The sequence below is a fragment of the Colletotrichum paranaense genome (genome assembly GCF_030867605.1).
Source record: "Colletotrichum paranaense strain IMI 384185 chromosome Unknown Scaffold_1.1, whole genome shotgun sequence".
NCBI classification, from domain to species: domain Eukaryota; kingdom Fungi; phylum Ascomycota; class Sordariomycetes; order Glomerellales; family Glomerellaceae; genus Colletotrichum; species Colletotrichum paranaense.
In genome coordinates this window covers 4386618-4403705 of record NW_026848959.1, presented here as the reverse complement: position 1 = coordinate 4403705, position 17088 = coordinate 4386618, and the positions used below count along the sequence as shown (strand labels likewise).

At 51.9% G+C, this 17088-nt stretch overlaps 6 protein-coding genes across 6 annotated transcripts; 3 read left to right on the top strand and 3 right to left on the bottom strand.

The window, feature by feature from the left end:
• Nucleotides 1-301: 301 nt before the first annotated feature.
• On the top strand, nucleotides 302-2094 carry CPAR01_01519 (DszA family Xenobiotic compound monooxygenase; the record flags this gene model as incomplete). The annotated part of the gene is made up of 6 exons (XM_060485808.1): nucleotides 302-540; nucleotides 600-666; nucleotides 747-920; nucleotides 973-1043; nucleotides 1099-1278; nucleotides 1335-2094. The coding sequence occupies 6 exons, from the start codon at nucleotides 302-304 to the stop codon at nucleotides 2092-2094; spliced, it is 1491 nt and encodes a 496-aa protein (XP_060356665.1).
• A 1599-nt stretch (nucleotides 2095-3693) lies between these two features.
• CPAR01_01518 (glycosyl hydrolase family 3 N terminal domain-containing protein) lies at nucleotides 3694-5604 on the top strand (the record flags this gene model as incomplete). Its single annotated transcript, XM_060485807.1, has 1 exon — nucleotides 3694-5604. The coding sequence occupies one exon, from the start codon at nucleotides 3694-3696 to the stop codon at nucleotides 5602-5604; it is 1911 nt and encodes a 636-aa protein (XP_060356664.1).
• Nucleotides 5605-5819: 215 nt separating this feature from the next.
• On the bottom strand, nucleotides 5820-7406 carry CPAR01_01517 (uncharacterized protein; the record flags this gene model as incomplete). Its single annotated transcript, XM_060485806.1, has 1 exon — nucleotides 5820-7406. The coding sequence occupies one exon, from the start codon at nucleotides 7404-7406 to the stop codon at nucleotides 5820-5822; it is 1587 nt and encodes a 528-aa protein (XP_060356663.1).
• A 2525-nt stretch (nucleotides 7407-9931) lies between these two features.
• Nucleotides 9932-10766, bottom strand: CPAR01_01516 (uncharacterized protein; the record flags this gene model as incomplete). Its single annotated transcript, XM_060485805.1, has 2 exons — nucleotides 9932-10572; nucleotides 10640-10766. 2 exons carry the CDS (start codon nucleotides 10764-10766, stop codon nucleotides 9932-9934), a joined length of 768 nt encoding a protein of 255 aa, XP_060356662.1.
• Nucleotides 10767-11705: 939 nt separating this feature from the next.
• On the bottom strand, nucleotides 11706-12292 carry CPAR01_01515 (uncharacterized protein; the record flags this gene model as incomplete). Its single annotated transcript, XM_060485804.1, has 2 exons — nucleotides 11706-12082; nucleotides 12154-12292. The coding sequence occupies 2 exons, from the start codon at nucleotides 12290-12292 to the stop codon at nucleotides 11706-11708; spliced, it is 516 nt and encodes a 171-aa protein (XP_060356661.1).
• A 2679-nt stretch (nucleotides 12293-14971) lies between these two features.
• CPAR01_01514 (pectate lyase L) lies at nucleotides 14972-16296 on the top strand (the record flags this gene model as incomplete). Its single annotated transcript, XM_060485803.1, has 3 exons — nucleotides 14972-15627; nucleotides 15684-15747; nucleotides 15808-16296. 3 exons carry the CDS (start codon nucleotides 14972-14974, stop codon nucleotides 16294-16296), a joined length of 1209 nt encoding a protein of 402 aa, XP_060356660.1.
• Between the last annotated feature and the right edge of the window lie 792 nt (nucleotides 16297-17088).

Here is a 17088-nt window from a genome sequence, read left to right as displayed (position 1 = left end):
AAGTCCGATAAAGGAGTCCGACGACCTCATAGAGGGGGATTAAGGTAGTATCTGTCGGAAAATATCCGTAGGATTTCCGCACGCAACATGCAGATGAAATGACGCCAAAGAGACATGGATGTTATAAACTACAGACACTGACTTGGGATTGGCTTTATTGTGCCACCAAGGGCAAAGCAAGTCACAACTAAACCTAGGCCAAATCCAAATTTACGAATAGCGGCCCTTTTCCGGCTCCGACGATTGGTTGTACGGTATCGAAATCTACTTTTTTTGACTTTTTTAAACGACCACAGTAACTATGGCTTCCTCAAAGAGTCAAGACGGCGGTACAAGTGCCAAGCCCCAAAAGCAGATTCTTCTCAATGCCTTTGATATGTTCACTGTGGGACACCTGTCCTTTGGCCAATGGCGTAATCCCAAAGACAGAGCCAAATACAAACGCCGCGATCTCACCTATTGGACAGACCTAGCAAAGCTCCTCGATAAAGGAGGGTTTGTGGGCTTGTTCTTGGCCGATACTTTTGGGCCATACGACACGTTAGCGTCACCTCATCCTCTGCTCCAGCCAACATCGTCATTGCTAACATGGCTTTCAGATACAAGGGGAGCGCAGAGCCATCGGTCAGAACAGGCGCCCAATGGCCTATGGCCGACCCTGTAATCGTGAGTATGACCTCGGCAGCGATGTCTTCGTCGCGCATGCACCCTCCGATATGCCCCGCGGATGACTAACATGATATAAGCCCGTTTCCGCGATGGCTGCTGTAACCAAGAATCTTGGATTTGCCATCACAACGTCAACTTCGTACGAGCAGGCATACGTGGTTGCAAAACGCTTCAGCACCCTCGATCACTTGACGAAGGGACGTTTTGGATGGAACATTGTCACCAGCTGGAAAGAATCAGCTTCCAAAGCTGTAAGGTCCTCTTCTTGATGTCTTGGGCTCTACATCTCACATTAAACGGCAGGTTGGCCTTCCGTTAGTTGAACACGACACCCGGTACTCAAATGCAGACGAGTACTTGCGAGTTTTGTACAAGTAAGTCTTAGATTGAAGAAATTGCTCATTCAGGTGCACTGACAAGATTATGTAGATTGTGGGAGGGCTCTTGGTCAGATACCGCATTGGTAGAAGACGCAGAGAAAGGCATATACTCGGATTACTCTCAAATTCGTCCCATCCATCACCATGGCAAGTTCCACGTCGATGCACCTTTTCTGACAGACCCTTCTCCCCAACGTACGCCTGTGCTGTTCCAGGCCGGCACATCTCCGTAAGTTCCACGTACCTTTCAGAGTCTTGAACCTGGATGCTGATCATTCCTGAAAGCGCGGGCATCAAATTCGGTTCCACCCACGCTGAAGGCATCTTTGTTGCCGGTCTCTCCCCACATGTTGTAGCACCAAGAGTCAAGGCCATCCGCGAAGGCGCCATCGCCGCAGGACGAGATCCTTACTCCGTCAAAGTTTTCGCCATGATAACCCCAATTATCGGCAAAGATGAAGAAGACGCCAAAAGAAAGTACGAAGAAGCCCTCAAGTACGTCCTCATCGAAGGTGGCCTTGCCCAATTCTCCGCGACTACAGGTATCGATGTTTCTCAGTTTGACCTTGACCACGAACTCACCGAGGCGGACGTTGCGAACCACCTTCAACGTATTCACTCGTCGCTATACAACTTGCGCTATCGCGGCGATGATGTGCCAAAGTTGACGCCCCGAAACCTGGGCACGGTCACGGCAATCGGTGGGAACGGGGCTATGCCGGTCGGTACCGCGGCTCGGGTTGCGGACGTATTCCAGGAGTGGGTGGATATTGCCGACGTTGATGGATTCAACATTGGTTACGTTGTTACGCCTGGCAGCTTTGAAGATGCCGTCGAGTACCTCGTCCCAGAGCTCCGTAGCAGAGGATTATTGCCGCCGGCGATTCCTGATGACGAGCCGGCTCCTACTTTCAGAGAGCAGATCTATGGGCCTGGACAAAAGGGGTTGAGGTCTGACCACCCGGGATTCAAGTACAAGTATGATACTTACGAAGAGACTATTGCCAAGGAAAGTGCTGCGAAAGCTGCAACGGCGGAACATTGAAGATAGCCGTGAGCCGTCAGTTTAGGGAGGAATTTTGACAGGAGTTAGCCTTAACGAGCCGCGTATCTTTTAGCTCAAAAACCTGTACCTATTCAGAGTTACGTCACGTTTCTCATGAACCGGGGTGTTCATGTTGGGACGGCTTTTACTTGCACAGTCAGTAATGTTGCTCAATTGATTCACTCATCATAGTTTTCTCTGAATTTAGGAAAATGTTTTCCTGCCGCCCGCATGATCTAACTCTCATCACGAGTTGCTCCATGCAGCAGCACCAAGTAGCTCATCGATGACAACTCGGCCGCTTGGCATGAAGCGCGCCCGACCCCAGCGTGGGGCCGGGTCCCCCACCGGAAGCACAATAATGTGATCATCAAAGACAGCCAGCCTTAATCAGGAAGCAATAAGCACGCTCGCAAGCGGTGAACCCACGGTAGATGTTGCCAAGACTCAAACATGTGCCGAACGTGGATCCGTGAAGGTAGGACTGACAGGTGACCACCGACCCGGTTCAGCAAAAACTCGACTGCTCCCCGCAATCCCCGCATCATCCAACTCGGTCACGACACCACCACCGGGACAGAGCAACGACTCACAAACACGTCTTCGGATCCAGCGCCATGGCTAGAGGTTCATCGATGGTCCAGGCCACAGCTATTGGAGCTTTCAGGATCTGGTAGACCCCGCCAGGCTAGAGGTAGGGCCGACTCAGACCCCAGACCTTAGACTTGGGACTTGGAATCCATCAACACAGATCCATGTCGCCATTCCCAATTATCACTCTTGCAATGCTACAATGTGGATGCTGCGGGATGTCCGGGGTCTCCGCACCTGTTCCATTGGATCTACGACCCGAACATACTCCGGTATCCAGCTTCGAGACCATCACGGACGAAGAAAACAGCGCCACCCACCTTCGGGCTTGATGGGATGAACCTGGGTTGTCTAGCTCAAGTCTATTTGGATAAGCTTAACAACCTTATGCAACATATGTGAAGAATCAGTTCTTAGCTCAAAAAGCACGGCTCTCAAGCTCAAAAGGCTAGCTACTTCATCATAGCCGTGATTAAGAGAATGAATACAGCTTGAGATCGCAATGAATTCTGATAAGTCTAGCAACTGCCAATGAGTTGCAACAACGAGTATATCCAGCGCTCCAGCTTCGGTGGGATCGCTAGGTGTCGTACACTTGATTGTGCCACTCGCTGATCTCGCTTTACTTTAGCGCTCGGGACGTATGCGAATTCGCGGAGTTCTCTCCCGACAGGAAAGCATGACATCGTCACCTCATACAGCTGGAACCCCTCATCCGCCACATAACAGAGCCCCATACCAGTTTTATTGACCGATACAAGGCCGTTAGATAGCGTGCCAAGAACAGATATCGCATTGCCCCCATACCTACACGGTTCGTTGTCTGAGGTAGCATCTACTGCCAAGTCGATCCGACCTCGACGATGGCCGTCTGCCATCAGAGATTGGCCATGTGCCACCATAAATACCCCTCTGGCTCTTTCAGCCAGATAATGTGAGAAATCTCAGGATCGTTAGTCTCATAAACAATTCCACACTACGTGATTCTCCTCTGAGATCACAACCATTATGAAGCTCGAAGTCGCAACACTGGCCTTCGCCAGCCTCGTCCTACCAGCTACCTGCGCATCAACCCCCTCCTTCCCAAAACAGCAAAGGCTAGCCCGCCAAGATAACACGGAGTCTCTACCAATCTACAAGAACTCATCCTACTGCGTCGACGCACGCGTCCAAGACCTTATCCAACGGATGACAGTTGAAGAGAAAGCCGGCCAGCTCTTTCAAACTCAACTCTACCAAGGTCCCAATGGCACTCTCGACCCTGGCAACGTCACGGCCCGCCGCAACAGCACCGATAACATGATTGGCGAGAAGTTCATGACGCACTTCAACCTTGTCGGCGACATCACGGACGCGAAGCAGGTTGCAGAATTTGTCAACCTCGTTCAGCAGCGTGCTCTGGATACGCGTCTGGGTATCCCCGTGACCCTTTCTACCGACCCTCGGCACCACTTCACAGAGAATATTGGCACTGGTTTCCAGGCTGGTGTCTTCTCACAATGGCCAGAGACACTCGGTCTTGCCGCTCTGAGGGATCCCGAGCTCGTTCGAAAATTTGCCGAGGTCGCTCGAGAGGAGTACATTGCTGTCGGCATCCGAGCTGCCCTGCATCCGCAAGTCGACCTTGCTACCGAGCCACGATGGGCACGCCTGGGCAATACCTGGGGCGAAAACGCGACCTTGACAAGCGAGCTCATTGTCGAGTACATCAAAGGCTTCCAAGGAAGGGAGATCGGTCCTCACAGCGTGACGACTGTGACAAAGCACTTCCCTGGCGGTGGTCCGATGGAAAACGGTGAAGACTCTCACTTCACATACGGCAAGAATCAGACATACCCCGGAAACAACTTCGAGTACCATCTCACCCCCTTCAGGGCGGCAATTGCAGCCGGCGCGAGGCAGATGATGCCGTACTACTCCCGTCCGATAGGCCTGTCTGATAACTTAACCGATTACGAGCCAGTCGGCTTCTCCTTCAACAAGCAAATCGTCACGGACCTACTCAGAAACCAACTCGGCTTCGAAGGTATCGTCGTCACTGACTGGGGTCTCATCACTGATACGGTGATCCGCGGCCAAGACATGCCGGCACGCGCATGGGGCCTCGAAAACACGACCGAGCTTCAGCGCGCAGCTCGGATCCTCGATGCTGGGTGTGACCAGTTTGGTGGTGAGCAGCGTACCGAGCTCATCATCCAGCTGGTAAAAGAAGGCATCGTGTCCGAAGACCGCCTTGACGTCTCCGTCGGACGTCTCCTTCGCGAAAAGTTTCTCCTCGGGCTCTTCGACAACCCCTTCGTCGATCCCGAGGCCGCAACGAGAGTTGTTGGCAACGACTACTTCCTCCGGCTGGGCAATGATGCCCAGCGCAGAGCCTATACTCTTCTCACGAACAAGGATGAGCTCCTCCCTCTAAAACACATCAGCGCAGAAACCAAATTTTACATCGAGGGTTTCAACGCCACGTTCCTCGAGGCACGCAACCTCTCGGTCGTTGAGACACCGGAAGAGGCGGACTACGCCCTGCTCCGCCTCGATGCACCCTACGAGCCTCGTCCAGGCGGCTTCGAAGCAGCTTACCATGCCGGCTCGCTCGAGTACTCGGACGAGGAGAAGGCGCGCCAGGCCGCGATCTATGCGGCCGTGCCTACCGTCGTCGATGTGATCCTAGACCGTCCTGCTGCGATACCCGAGGTGTTTGACGCCGCTTCTGCGGTGTTGGGCAGCTACGGGAGCGGTAGCGAAGCTTTCTTGGATGTGATCTTCGGGTTGAGCAACCCCGAGGGCAAGTTGCCTTTCGATCTCCCACGATCACAGCAAGCTGTGGAAGATGCGATGGAGGATGTGCCGTATGATACGGTGGATCCTGTATTCAGGTTTGGCCATGGGCTGCGCTATGCCGACAAGTGTTCGTTGTGATGGCGAGCGATATGTGGCTCGACTCTTGATGTCCTTTGTCGGCGAGTAGTAGCGAGATTTACCAGGAATAAGGGATGTGAGAGGAGCAGTCGTCATGACTATAATGACTGATGAGACCGGACTTCTGAAAAGGATGTTTGGATGATCGCATTCACGCATGAAGATTAATGTTAGATGTGCTACTGAACAATAAAAATGGGGAATCTTTGATTTTTCTATACCAATTCAAGTCTATCATCAACATCCTTCGCTGCCTCAATGCTCCTCTTCAATACGCTGGTCTCCGATCCGCTGAGCTCTCTCGCGTTCATACCAACCATGCAGCTCATATCCTTCTTCCTTGCCCCCTTAACCCATTGCTGGTCAATCATCCAGTGTGTCGGCACCGCAAACTCGTTCGGGTCGTCCATCTTGTTCTTCAAGAGCCCGCCGTTATACCACAACAAGTTATCCACCTCGTCCACGTGCGCAATCACGAAGCTGCACACCTGCGTCATCTCGGTCTGCACTCCGCTAAACGGCTTCCGCCAGCCGACCATACCGCCATAGTGTCGCGAGAAGCTGTACGTCGAGCCCGTGGCCTCGAGGCCGATCCAGTACGTCTCCTTGTCGCCGTACGTGATCCTGTACGTCCACGAGTTGCGCACGGCGTGCGTGTTCTGCCACGCCGTGTGTAGTAAGCCCATGAGCACGTTCAGACGGCCCTTGTTGAGCACCACGATGCCAGAGTCGCCTTCCTCGGCGTACTTTTCCGTCCACACGAGCGACTTTTGCAGCTCCTCGCTTGGGTGTTTGATCATATCGTGGAACCATTCGTGTCTCTCGGGGAACTGATCTTTCCAGAGCAGTCGGTCATGGAAGAGAAGCGCACCCTTTTCTTGGTAATTGCGCTGTTGGAAGAGCTGCTCGGGTTTCTGCAGGAAGACGACATCCGCATCCAGGAGAATAACTTCCTCGAATCGGCTGCCGAGTGCGGCAAACGGCTTAATCGCCCATCCTCCCTCGGCCAACTTCAATGTCGTGTCGTTGAAGACAGTCAAAATGTCCAAAAATTCAATGCGTCCGCCATCGCCCTCGGCAGCTTGCACAAGCGTGTCGCGGTCCTCCTCAGATAAATCCTCTTCGCCGGCGTAAACAATCTGAATGGGCAGCGTAGTCTGCAAAACGCGCGTCAAGGACGCAACCAAATGACACGCAAATCGCAGCGTGCCGTGTCCCGTCGGAATGACGATACCGGCATTTCTCGGCACGTACTCCGGCTTCTCTTTGCCGGACCCGGCGGCGCCCAATTGCTGTGACGGGACCCGCGGGGACGCACGATCAGCGGCAGCGCCCCCCATAAACCTTCGCCTGAGATCGGCCAGAGGCGTCTGGCTGTGGATGTCCCTCGGCGGAGACTGCAAATAAGGGAACAGGGATGCGGCGACTCGCTCGACCTGGGCGTCGAGAAACTGTCTCTCGGCCCCCACAACCCGCAGGCCGTCGGTGCGGCCGCCCTCCTTCTCCTCGAGCGCCTCGATCCACGAGCGCAGCACCTTTGTGCGCTCACCCAGCTCTCCAAACACTTTCTTGTATGGCGGGCCGAGGGGGTAGTCGACGAAATATTGTGCCGTCGCGTTGATGGCGTCGAGGTTGAGACCGGACGTTTTTGAGGTGCGGAAGCTGAAGTTGGCTGATGTGAAAGGTGTTATCGCGCCGTGGAATCGGAGAAGGTAGACGACGCAGAGGGTGACGAAGGCCGCGCCGGCGATGATTGGCGTCGACTGACCGCCGTATCGCGGTGATACTAGGAGACGAACCATCCTTAAGGCCCTTTCACATTCCCTTCTTCTTATCTCTCAAAGTCGTATCAATTTGTCGATTCTTTTTTGCAGCAAAAAAGCTCGCAATGGAACTCGGAAACTGAGTCTTCTCCCAGCGTCTCGACTGCCTGGGCCGGCGACCTTTTAAACAGCCAAGACCTTCAAGCTGTGCTTCCATTTTTGGGGTGTTGGGACCGGTGCTAGCCCAAAGCTTATTATGCCGATGTTCCTTACTCCCGCGTCAACCCAGACTCAGCTTAATCTATCTGACTGGCGACACTTGCGCAGCTTCCACCCCGGCTCGCGTGTTCCGAGATCAGTGATATCTGCGTCCCGTCCGCCAGTCACAGGTGAAGACGCAAGATGATGCCAGCGGCGGCCAAACCAACAAGCATAGCCCATCCCTTTTGTCGTTAGGACCGACGGCGGGTGGGCAGGGCACACAGGGCCACGCCAGCAGGTCTCAGCCGTTGGAACTCGACTCGTCGTCCCGTTGCGAATCCCTCTAGGGCTGGGCTTTCCAGCGTGCAGGGCTTGGAGGGGACAGGTCCAGGGACGCCCCTGGACCCCAAGCTACCGGGACGAACACGCGTCTTGGATATAGCATGGGCCCACGTCCAAAGCCCACAGGGTCCAGGCCACGAATCAACCCCCCCGCATCCCGAAAGGCTTCGAACCCCTTTTTTCCTTTCGTCTCTTCTTAGATCAATGATGGAATGGCATGTCAGATATATCAGCCGGCCACTGACCTCACATTTATCTGCCGTACATCCGTGACGGCGTTCTGAGTCTTTGGGTTTCATACTTGCTTTGATCGTTACTTTCCCTACACCTCTTCGAACGGCTTAACGGTTGGTGTTTGATGGTTGATGTGGTCTTCACCAGAACCAGCTGTCGCATTCGAATCGACACTGTGACAGCGCTGGAATTCAGCTTGAACGGCCATGACGGGGCGTTGGGCTCATTTGAAGCTCAAGGTATTTGATCTCACGCCAATTGGGCGGAGGCAGGCTCCTACTCATCTCATTTGATTCGAAACTCGTTGATCAGCTCGTACTCGAAGCGATGAGCCTTTCATTTTGGTTCGACCTGCTATTCCAGGCAAAGTGGCTTGTCAGCTGAAATTCTGAATTGAGACTTCAGGGGGGGATGCTGTCGGGCTTCGATCACGAAATGGTGCTAGCGCCAAGAAAAGGACATTAGCGCCAACGATCGCTACTTACCTCAATTACTTCATGCTCATGGGTCTTGCCAGTGGGATGACTGACTCGTACTTCATGGCTGGCCAGCAAAAGAAAGCTCTTTGGCGCATCAACATTTTATCGAAATCGAAGCATCTCGATGTCCAAAGCTGACAATGAAAGTTGACTTTGAAGCATGCGACTCTCTTGCGTGTGAGGCAATCGAAGCAATGCAACCAGAACTTCAAAAGGACACGGCTAATTGAAACGGAGAGCCCAACTGAAAGTTTGTTATGTGACTTGACATTTGAACCTGCGCCTCAATGCGAAGCCACACACGTGGTATCGTCGCTGAACCACCTTCTCAGAATATGGCCAATCTGAGGTCTCATGGCCAGCGGGAGCCAGGTTTTCCATGGAAACCACCTCACCTTAGGCGGGTAGAATGAGCTATGCTGCTCCGTGAGAGACCCGTTAAGGGTCAAGCAGGTTTCAGTGTTCGTATCGAGAGACATGCGCCAAATCTATGGTGGTGAAATCTAACCTACCGCGCATCAACTTGACACAGTCGCCAGCATTTCTGGCGCGCAACCGTTTGCACACACGTCCTCGTTCTTGTCTCAGTTGGCGTCGTTGGACCAAGACTTCTCAACTATCAAGGACTGAGGGCTGAACCCGCCCATCCGATGCCTGTCGAGCCTGGGTCACGCTTCAGATTTATAAGACGTCAAGTTAAATCCAGCCCTCGAGGTGGGCGCTCAAGCGGAAATGCCGAGATTTCTACAACTGCGCTTCTCGCACAACACAAATTCAAGCGGATGTGGATCGATCACTTGACGTACGAGGTAACAGAAGCCAACGTCCTGTTCACGTGGCTCTGGCTGAAGTAGGAAGCAAGCTTGAGAAAGACATCACCCTTCGGCGTGTGGGGTTGGTTTCGACGAAGGAGATCCTCGTATTGTCAAGGAGACAGTTCATGTGTACGAAGAACGGTTCTTCGAATATCTCGAATGCGTGTGTCAATTCTTGGAAGAGCTAAGGTACCCGTTTTGACGCCTGAAGCAGCCATCAACATCCATGTGAGAGCCGACTTCAGGGGGCGTGCCAAACAATTTCCCAGCCTTCCTTCCAAAGCCGATGATAAAGGCTCATCTCAATAGAGCCAAGTAAATTTTTGCGGACGCGAGCCGACGTAGATGCCCCCATATGCTGGCATCGCGTCAGTTCTCCTCCGCCACATGCTGCTCTGCATCGGCATATCCCAGGATACGGCTGGTCCTTCAAGTATTAGTAACCAGGAAGTCCACCTCTCGTATGATGTATCTGCCAACGCAATCCAAACATCTAAGCAGAACAAGAAGGAGAAGGGGCATTGAAATAGGGACTCTGCTTCTTCGCGGCCTCGTCAATCTCATCCAGGGTGGCTTGCAAGTTGTGCCCCATGGCAGTCGCCTCATCGAGAAGCTTGATTCGGCCATAATCAAGCCTGATGCATTCCTGAATAACCTTGATTTCCCCGCTCCAATTCTGTAAGCCGAAGTTGCCGAAGTTGCAGAACTTGCGGACCTGTTCTAGGTGCTGCTTCATCGAGTTGTTGCTGATCTCAGCGATCTTCTGGAACATGGCAATTCTCTCGGACAAGTCCTTAAGCATATCGACAGTCTTCTCGCGCGCCTCCTGGTTGGTTTGAAAGGCTGTGTTGAGGGTGGTGGCAGCGAAGTTGCGCGCGGCGTCCAGCTCGTCCGTCAAGTCGACGATCTCCAGCTGAGACTTCTCAGCGTCCTCGGCCTCCACATAAAGCGCGTCAGTCAGTAGCTGTGACTTCTCTTCGGCGGCTTCAAGCTTCTTCGTGAGTTCAGCGATCTCTTGCTTGTCGGCCTCGCGCTCTTCCATGAGCTTGACGATTTTCTGCTTGGACTCCTTGGCATCCTCGACCTCAGTCATCAAGTCGGCGTTTCTGTCCTTCAGCTCCTGAATCTTCTTTGCTGAATTTGAATTGATTTAGTGACGTTGTTTGGGTAGAACATTGTGAAGTCAGAAAGGATGACGTACCAGCCTGACGAGCAGTCTTGTTGCCGATCACGGTGGGAATGATCTCGAGGATGACCATGACGCCAAAGGGGATCAAGATGGCGATCAAGACCGTCTGGATGACTTGCTTGAAGACGTGATACTCCATTATGAGCGACAGGTCTTGTTGGTGATGAAGTTGCTTCGGTAATTCGGGCTTCCGTAGGGTTTGATATGATGATGGTCTTCTGATGCAAGAGTGTAGTGTATGTTTGGAGAAAAACAAATCCAGCAGGAAGGCGATGTTGACAGCTTGAGTAGCCCTTCTTCTTTGGTTCCTTCCTGAAAGATCGTGGGATAGGTAAGGTTTGATGCCAGCGGGAACATGTGATTCCATGATTTCCAAAAGGCGGGTGCCACCGAGTGATGTGATTGTTCTGGCTGTGGAAGCCTCCGGAAGACAGCACAAGACCTCACGCTCTTCCGTTGTGTTTCCATGCGGGAGACTAGAGCTCTTTCAAAGTTTCGGTGTATGGGACAACAGGCAGACAAGCAACGATTGGCAATGATAAAGAGAAAGAGGTTTCAGGAGAGGTCTCGGTAAAGGATACAATTATTTATGATGGAGGAATTGTCTTCAAGAGCTACCCTCTGGTGGTCCATTGATTGGAATCTTCTAGACGAGCCCAGTATCGATGTTGAGGAGATTTAGGAAAGTATCAGTAATTTCTTTGAAGATTTAGTGAAGACACGCCAACTTTCACCTTGGGAGCAAATGTTTGGATAGGTCGGCGTGTCTAGAAGATATCCAGGAGCTGTTACATAACCCATTAGGTTTAATTATGTTTTTCAATTCCCATTGAGAGAAATAAATGGTTCATCTGAGTAAGTAATATTGAGCAAAAACGGTCTGGATGTCTCGAGGACTTGTGGAACAAGTACTCGGTTCTCTTGATTGTAGCAAGGAATTGTAGGCATGTCTATGTCATGGTATTGCTTCTGTGCTGATTGATTCTATGATCGCTGTTTCTTGACGCTTTCCTGTGCTCAGTTCCCCCTGACCGCCCTGAAGGTGACAGAATTATCAGAAGTACCTGTGAAGCATCATCTATTGCTCCAGCTCACGATTCTTGCGGTCCATGTCTTTAACCCTGTTGCTAGAGCCGCCAACCTCATCTGCCTTCTCGATGATCTTAGCACGTATCTTCCGGAGCTCCTCCAAACCCTTCTCAACATCCGCCTTCATATTCTCCACCTCGCCTTTTTCCTTTTCTAGGTCGGCCCTCATCTGCTTCACCTCCTCTTTACCCTTCTCAATCGCCTTTTCCTCTTGATCGATCCGTTCACCCTTGTGCACAAAAAGGCTCCAAGCATTTGTCTTAGTCTTTTCGTACTCGCGACGCTCGCGTAGAATTTCTTCGCGGAGACTCTCTTCCATTTTCAGAAAGACTTGATAGGCGACAAGGGCTTTCACGCGGGTTTTCTCTGTTATCTCAGCTGATCAGCAACGACTCAATGACGGAATGAATGTTCGGCAGGATACAGAGCATACATACCGATGCGTCGCTCGAATAGGTTATCTCTGCACCACTTGGAAATGTCTTGGACGAGAAGAACGACGAGCATCGCTCCGCCGACGCTCGCCAGGAAATACCAAACCTCCTCAATCTCGTTGATTGTAGCGTCATTGCCCATGTTGGCTCGTCTTGGTTTCTCTCTGCACCTAGTGCTGGATTGGGGGCATCAGTCGAGGTTGGGGTGCAGTGGCTGATAGGTTTAGCAATGATGGTCACTGATAGCTTGATGATTAATAGAGTTGAAGATGGGGGCGTGTAGTTGGAAGTGTTGGTGGAATTATGAAGGACCAGGCGGAGTTTTCCCATCTTCAGGAAGACCTTGGTTCTTTCACTTTGTTGAGAACCTGTAGCTACGGAAAGTTCTGGGTGCAATGGTTTAGGCTCCTGCCTTCAAATGCAGTTTGGCAATCCCAAGGCGTGTGTACGTAGATACAAGGGTACATCTGATCTCAGGCAGAAGAGGGAAGGACTGCCCGGTGATAGCTTCAACAACAGGACCTCCCTTGATATTTCCTTCACAAAGCCGATGCTAGACAAGGTATAGAATCCCTTCAATGGTGGCCCCTGACTGCAAGTCTAAATAAAGAGACAAGACAGTACAGCCCTCCCACAGGCAAGGTATAAACAAACGCTGGGAGGGCTACAGACGAACTGTAAATGGCTATAGAATACCACAGATGTAATTTCAATCTGTCCTATATCAGCGTTCACATTCAGGGGTAGTCTCATTCAAAATATGATATCTACCGCACTTCACTACTCTGCAGCACACGTATACGCCATGCCGAATACACACATCCGGATTTCCACGGCCTAATAGAAACTAGTGCGATTGAACGAAAACTGCCCTTCTTTGGTAATTCTAAAGGATACTATTTTAGCAAAGTTTTTGTTAGATATTGTGGCTGTTGGTGGTGGCGACACCACGAATAAGGTCATGACATTCATCACACCCTTGTGTGGTTTTTCAGATGGACATGTGTTTGGAAAAGTCCATTTTTATGAACTACAAAGTATCGATAAGTCCTTACACCTATATAGATAGCAGTGCTAGAGAGTAGGGGCTATGCTGTGGGCTGTGCTCGCTCGTGTATTTGGGGTGGGGGGGGGGGGGATGGAGACAAGGTTGCCATAAAGAACCGCCGATATGCATCTATGTTCACAATGACTTTTGCAAATGAAATGAAAAACATATATAGGCCTTTGTAATGAAATTTGCTTCTCTTGATTATACTGAAAATTATTTTTGCAGGCGTCAGCTGGCTCTGCTCAGGACAGATCAGTCTCAAGAGATAGTTACCAACTACTCACTGTTCCGAATCCGAGCTTCTCATTGGACAAGCTTGAAAACCGAGAGCTTTGCATGGGGAGAGGGGTCAGCTGGTAGTCCGTGGTATGGTAGAAACCACATGGGAACTATGACTTACAATTGACTTGTCTGGATTATCAGGAAAGTTTCCAAGACAAAGGTACCTAGGCTCGATACAATAAACTCAGTAAAGCATTCTCCCGTTTTCAGACTCACTGTACCCACTTTGTCTGATGGAGTAGTTTGCAAGCTCTGAAAATCAGTCGTAGCATGTGTGAGATGCCAGTTGCAAAGAACTAAGGAGGCTCGGACCGAAGCTGGGCTATGAGGCGGGAGAGTCGGACCCGAAGCCATGGTAACTCATCAACTGCTGCGAGAACCACCGACAATGCCGCTGACTACTCCGTACCAAGCATCCAATCTCCCGGGTCGGTGGGCGGGTGAGGTTCATCCGAGTCATGAGCCAAGCATGGATGCCAATGGGCGCTACCCAGCGATAGAAAGCTTAAATTTAGGGCTGTTTAGAATATATTACAGCAACTGTCCGTCGTTTTCGTCGCTTTTGGAGTCGGAGAGATCACTATTCTAGAAACATCCTCCGCAATCCGATAAATGCGTTGGCTGAGCCTCATGTCTTAGTGCACCTCGAGTGCCGTGGCTAAAGACTTGGGTAGTCGTGTGCTATTCGCAGGCTGGTTGATGCAGGAGTGACACTACACCAGCAAGCCTGAACAACGTCAGGTAATTCACAGACAACCCCCCACACCACTGCCGGACGCAATCGCGTTCTCGGTCATAGTATACTATGTATGGGCCCAGATCTAGACTCTTGAATCAGCCTTTGACTCCGTTATGAACTCAAAATAATTTCACGATAGCGGAGGCGGAGTCTATTGGGGCTGACGAACTCCCACCGGGAGTCCGGGAACACTGCGTATTCCTCGACCACGCCAAAAGAATGCAAATGTTCTGCTGGTGCGTGGCCCATCTTGGCGTAATAGCGCCATCTCGCACCAATTTTATACCTTAGGTAGGGGTGACCCATCATTATAGTTAATTGAGCTCCAGCACCACCAAAACGAGCTAGGCCACTTCGTGGGCAGGAAATTTCCAGGTGCCGTCCCTATTCTGCGAGTCAACGACTCCTGAATCCACGCTATGTGAGCAGACTCAGCAAAAGTTGCAAAAAAGTTTCTTAGAGAGTACCAAGACTTTCTTAATGTGTTGTTCCTGCTGACCCAAAGTGCCAAGATGGGTCCATCTCCGTGGTATCATTATCTGCCTGAACCGGAGCCGATTGCGACAATGAAGCCATGTCCACACTGCATTCTATAAATCATCACCAGCGCCGTGCTCTCTCTCTGCACGCAATATGATAGAAGTAGTTGATTATACCGTTCTCTCTCACCCACATTCTTTTGTGTGATTCGCAAACCCAACTTTTACACTCTTTTTCAAAGTACATACAGAAACACATTCTTTTTCACAATGTTGGTCATCCCAACAATACTCTCCTGCCTCTCCCTGGCCCAGGCGGCCAACATCTTCGTTTCTCCCAAGGGCGTAGCGACCCCAGATGGCTCCCAAGCCAAGCCCTTCTCCGACATCCAAGCCGCCGTCAACATCTCCCAGCCGGGCGACGTCATCATCCTCCGCGGCGGCACCTATGACCTCCTGAAGAACATCAACATCACCGTCAACGGCACCGCCGCCGCTCCCATTACCCTGCACGCCGCCAAGGACGAGGAGGTCATCATCGACGGCGAGGGTCTGCCGGATACCCCCGCGCCCGTCGGCGCTTCCGTGCCGGGCCGGAACCGTGGTGTGCTCCACGTTGAGCGCGTTCAGTACTGGAACTTTGCGCGTCTTACCTTTACGCACGGCGCGTACGGTGTGTACGTGAAGGATTCGAGCAACTTGCGTTTTAACCAGATTGTTACTCGCGAGAACTACGAAAGCGGTTTCCACATGCAGGGTGCCCTGTCTAACAACGTAATCTCGTACCTGGATTCGTATGGTAACCGTGACCCGAGAAACAACGGCGAGAACGCCGATGGTCTTGCTATCAAGGAGGGCAAGGGCGAGGGTAACATTGTCGTTGGCAGCAGATTCTGGGACAACTCTGACGATGGTGTCGACTTCTGGTGCGTCTTTTGCTAGTTGCTGATGCTTTTTGATGCATAAGCTGATAGTATCGCAGGGAGTTCCACTCCAAGTTGACCATCAAGGACAGCATCGCGTGGGGCAACGGCTTCAACCGCTGGGTAAGTCAACATCAATCTCGAAGCCAATTCTCACTACACCGTTCTAATAAACCAACCTAGGACATCCCCGACTTCACCGGCAACGGCAACGGCTTCAAGCTAGGCGGCGGCAGCGCAGGCGACATCCTCCCCGCGGCCCGCGACGTCATCAACTGCATCGCCTTCGGCAACAAGGCCAACGGCTTCACCGACAACTCCCAGACGGGCGCCTTCGCCATCGAGGACAACACCTCGTGGATGAACGGCAAGACGGGCTTCCGCAGCGTCAACGCCACGGGCGTCCTCAAGCGCAACGTCGCCGCCCTCAACAACCCCGAGGCCCTCGCCAACGCCACCTACTTTGGCCAGGCGACGCTGCGGGAGCGCCAGACGTCCATCGGCAACTCGTGGGATGTTTTGGGCGCGGCTGCGCTGACGAACGCGAGTTTCAAGAGCGTCGATGTCAGCCTCGTTTCTGGCGCGCGTGGCAAGAACGGAAAGATTGTGCCGAGCGACTTTTTGGTGCTTGCTGATGGGTCCAAGAAGGGCGCTACCACCAACTGGAAATAAGCAGAGCTTGATGTAGATAGGCTTTCTTCTATTTAAGCGGACTCAATTCGTCTAAGAGTTGCGGTGGCTTTCGTGACTCTTAGGAAACCAAAATTTTAAGCTGACGTATCTCTACTTCGCGCAAGCTTGATTGGAATGGAGGTCGTCTTCGTACGAATCAGTCTACCTTATACACCGACCGGGTTAAACTCTGCCGTCCTCCTTTCGTGAATTTGTATGTGTGAAGCCATTTTACTGGACAGTATGACTGTGGACTGTGAAGACCATCCTGCCTTGACACTTACTCGCTAGTCCACCGCGATTCCATCGGTAACAGATAACGTCAGTCAATACGCCTTCGATTTTATCCAAGGCTCATTCTGTTTCCAAATTTTCGATCATGGTGCATCGTGAGGAAATCGGACGATGATAGTGTGGTTGATGAGGATCAATACGCCGTTTGTTGATGTTCTGAGTGGCGATACTGGCGATGCATCGAGGTCATTCAACAGTCGAAAGGATGGGATGCCATCATATTTACTAGAATGTGTGCATACCAGTCAGCCCTGAACTTTGTTGCACGTAGTCAAGATCTCTTGATGGGCGTTCGATTTATTCCTAGTGGCCAAGCTAGAAAGCCTCACAACTTAGCCTTCATCTTGCGCCAGACTCACGACCCATCCGCGAGGTGTGGCACACATCTCCGCTACCACCCCCACAGCAAGCGCTGTTGAGCCGACACGTCGGCCGTGTAGCGGGGGCCGGGACACGGGGCGGACCACGGGGGACAAATAAGAAAGCACGTTGCTCTCC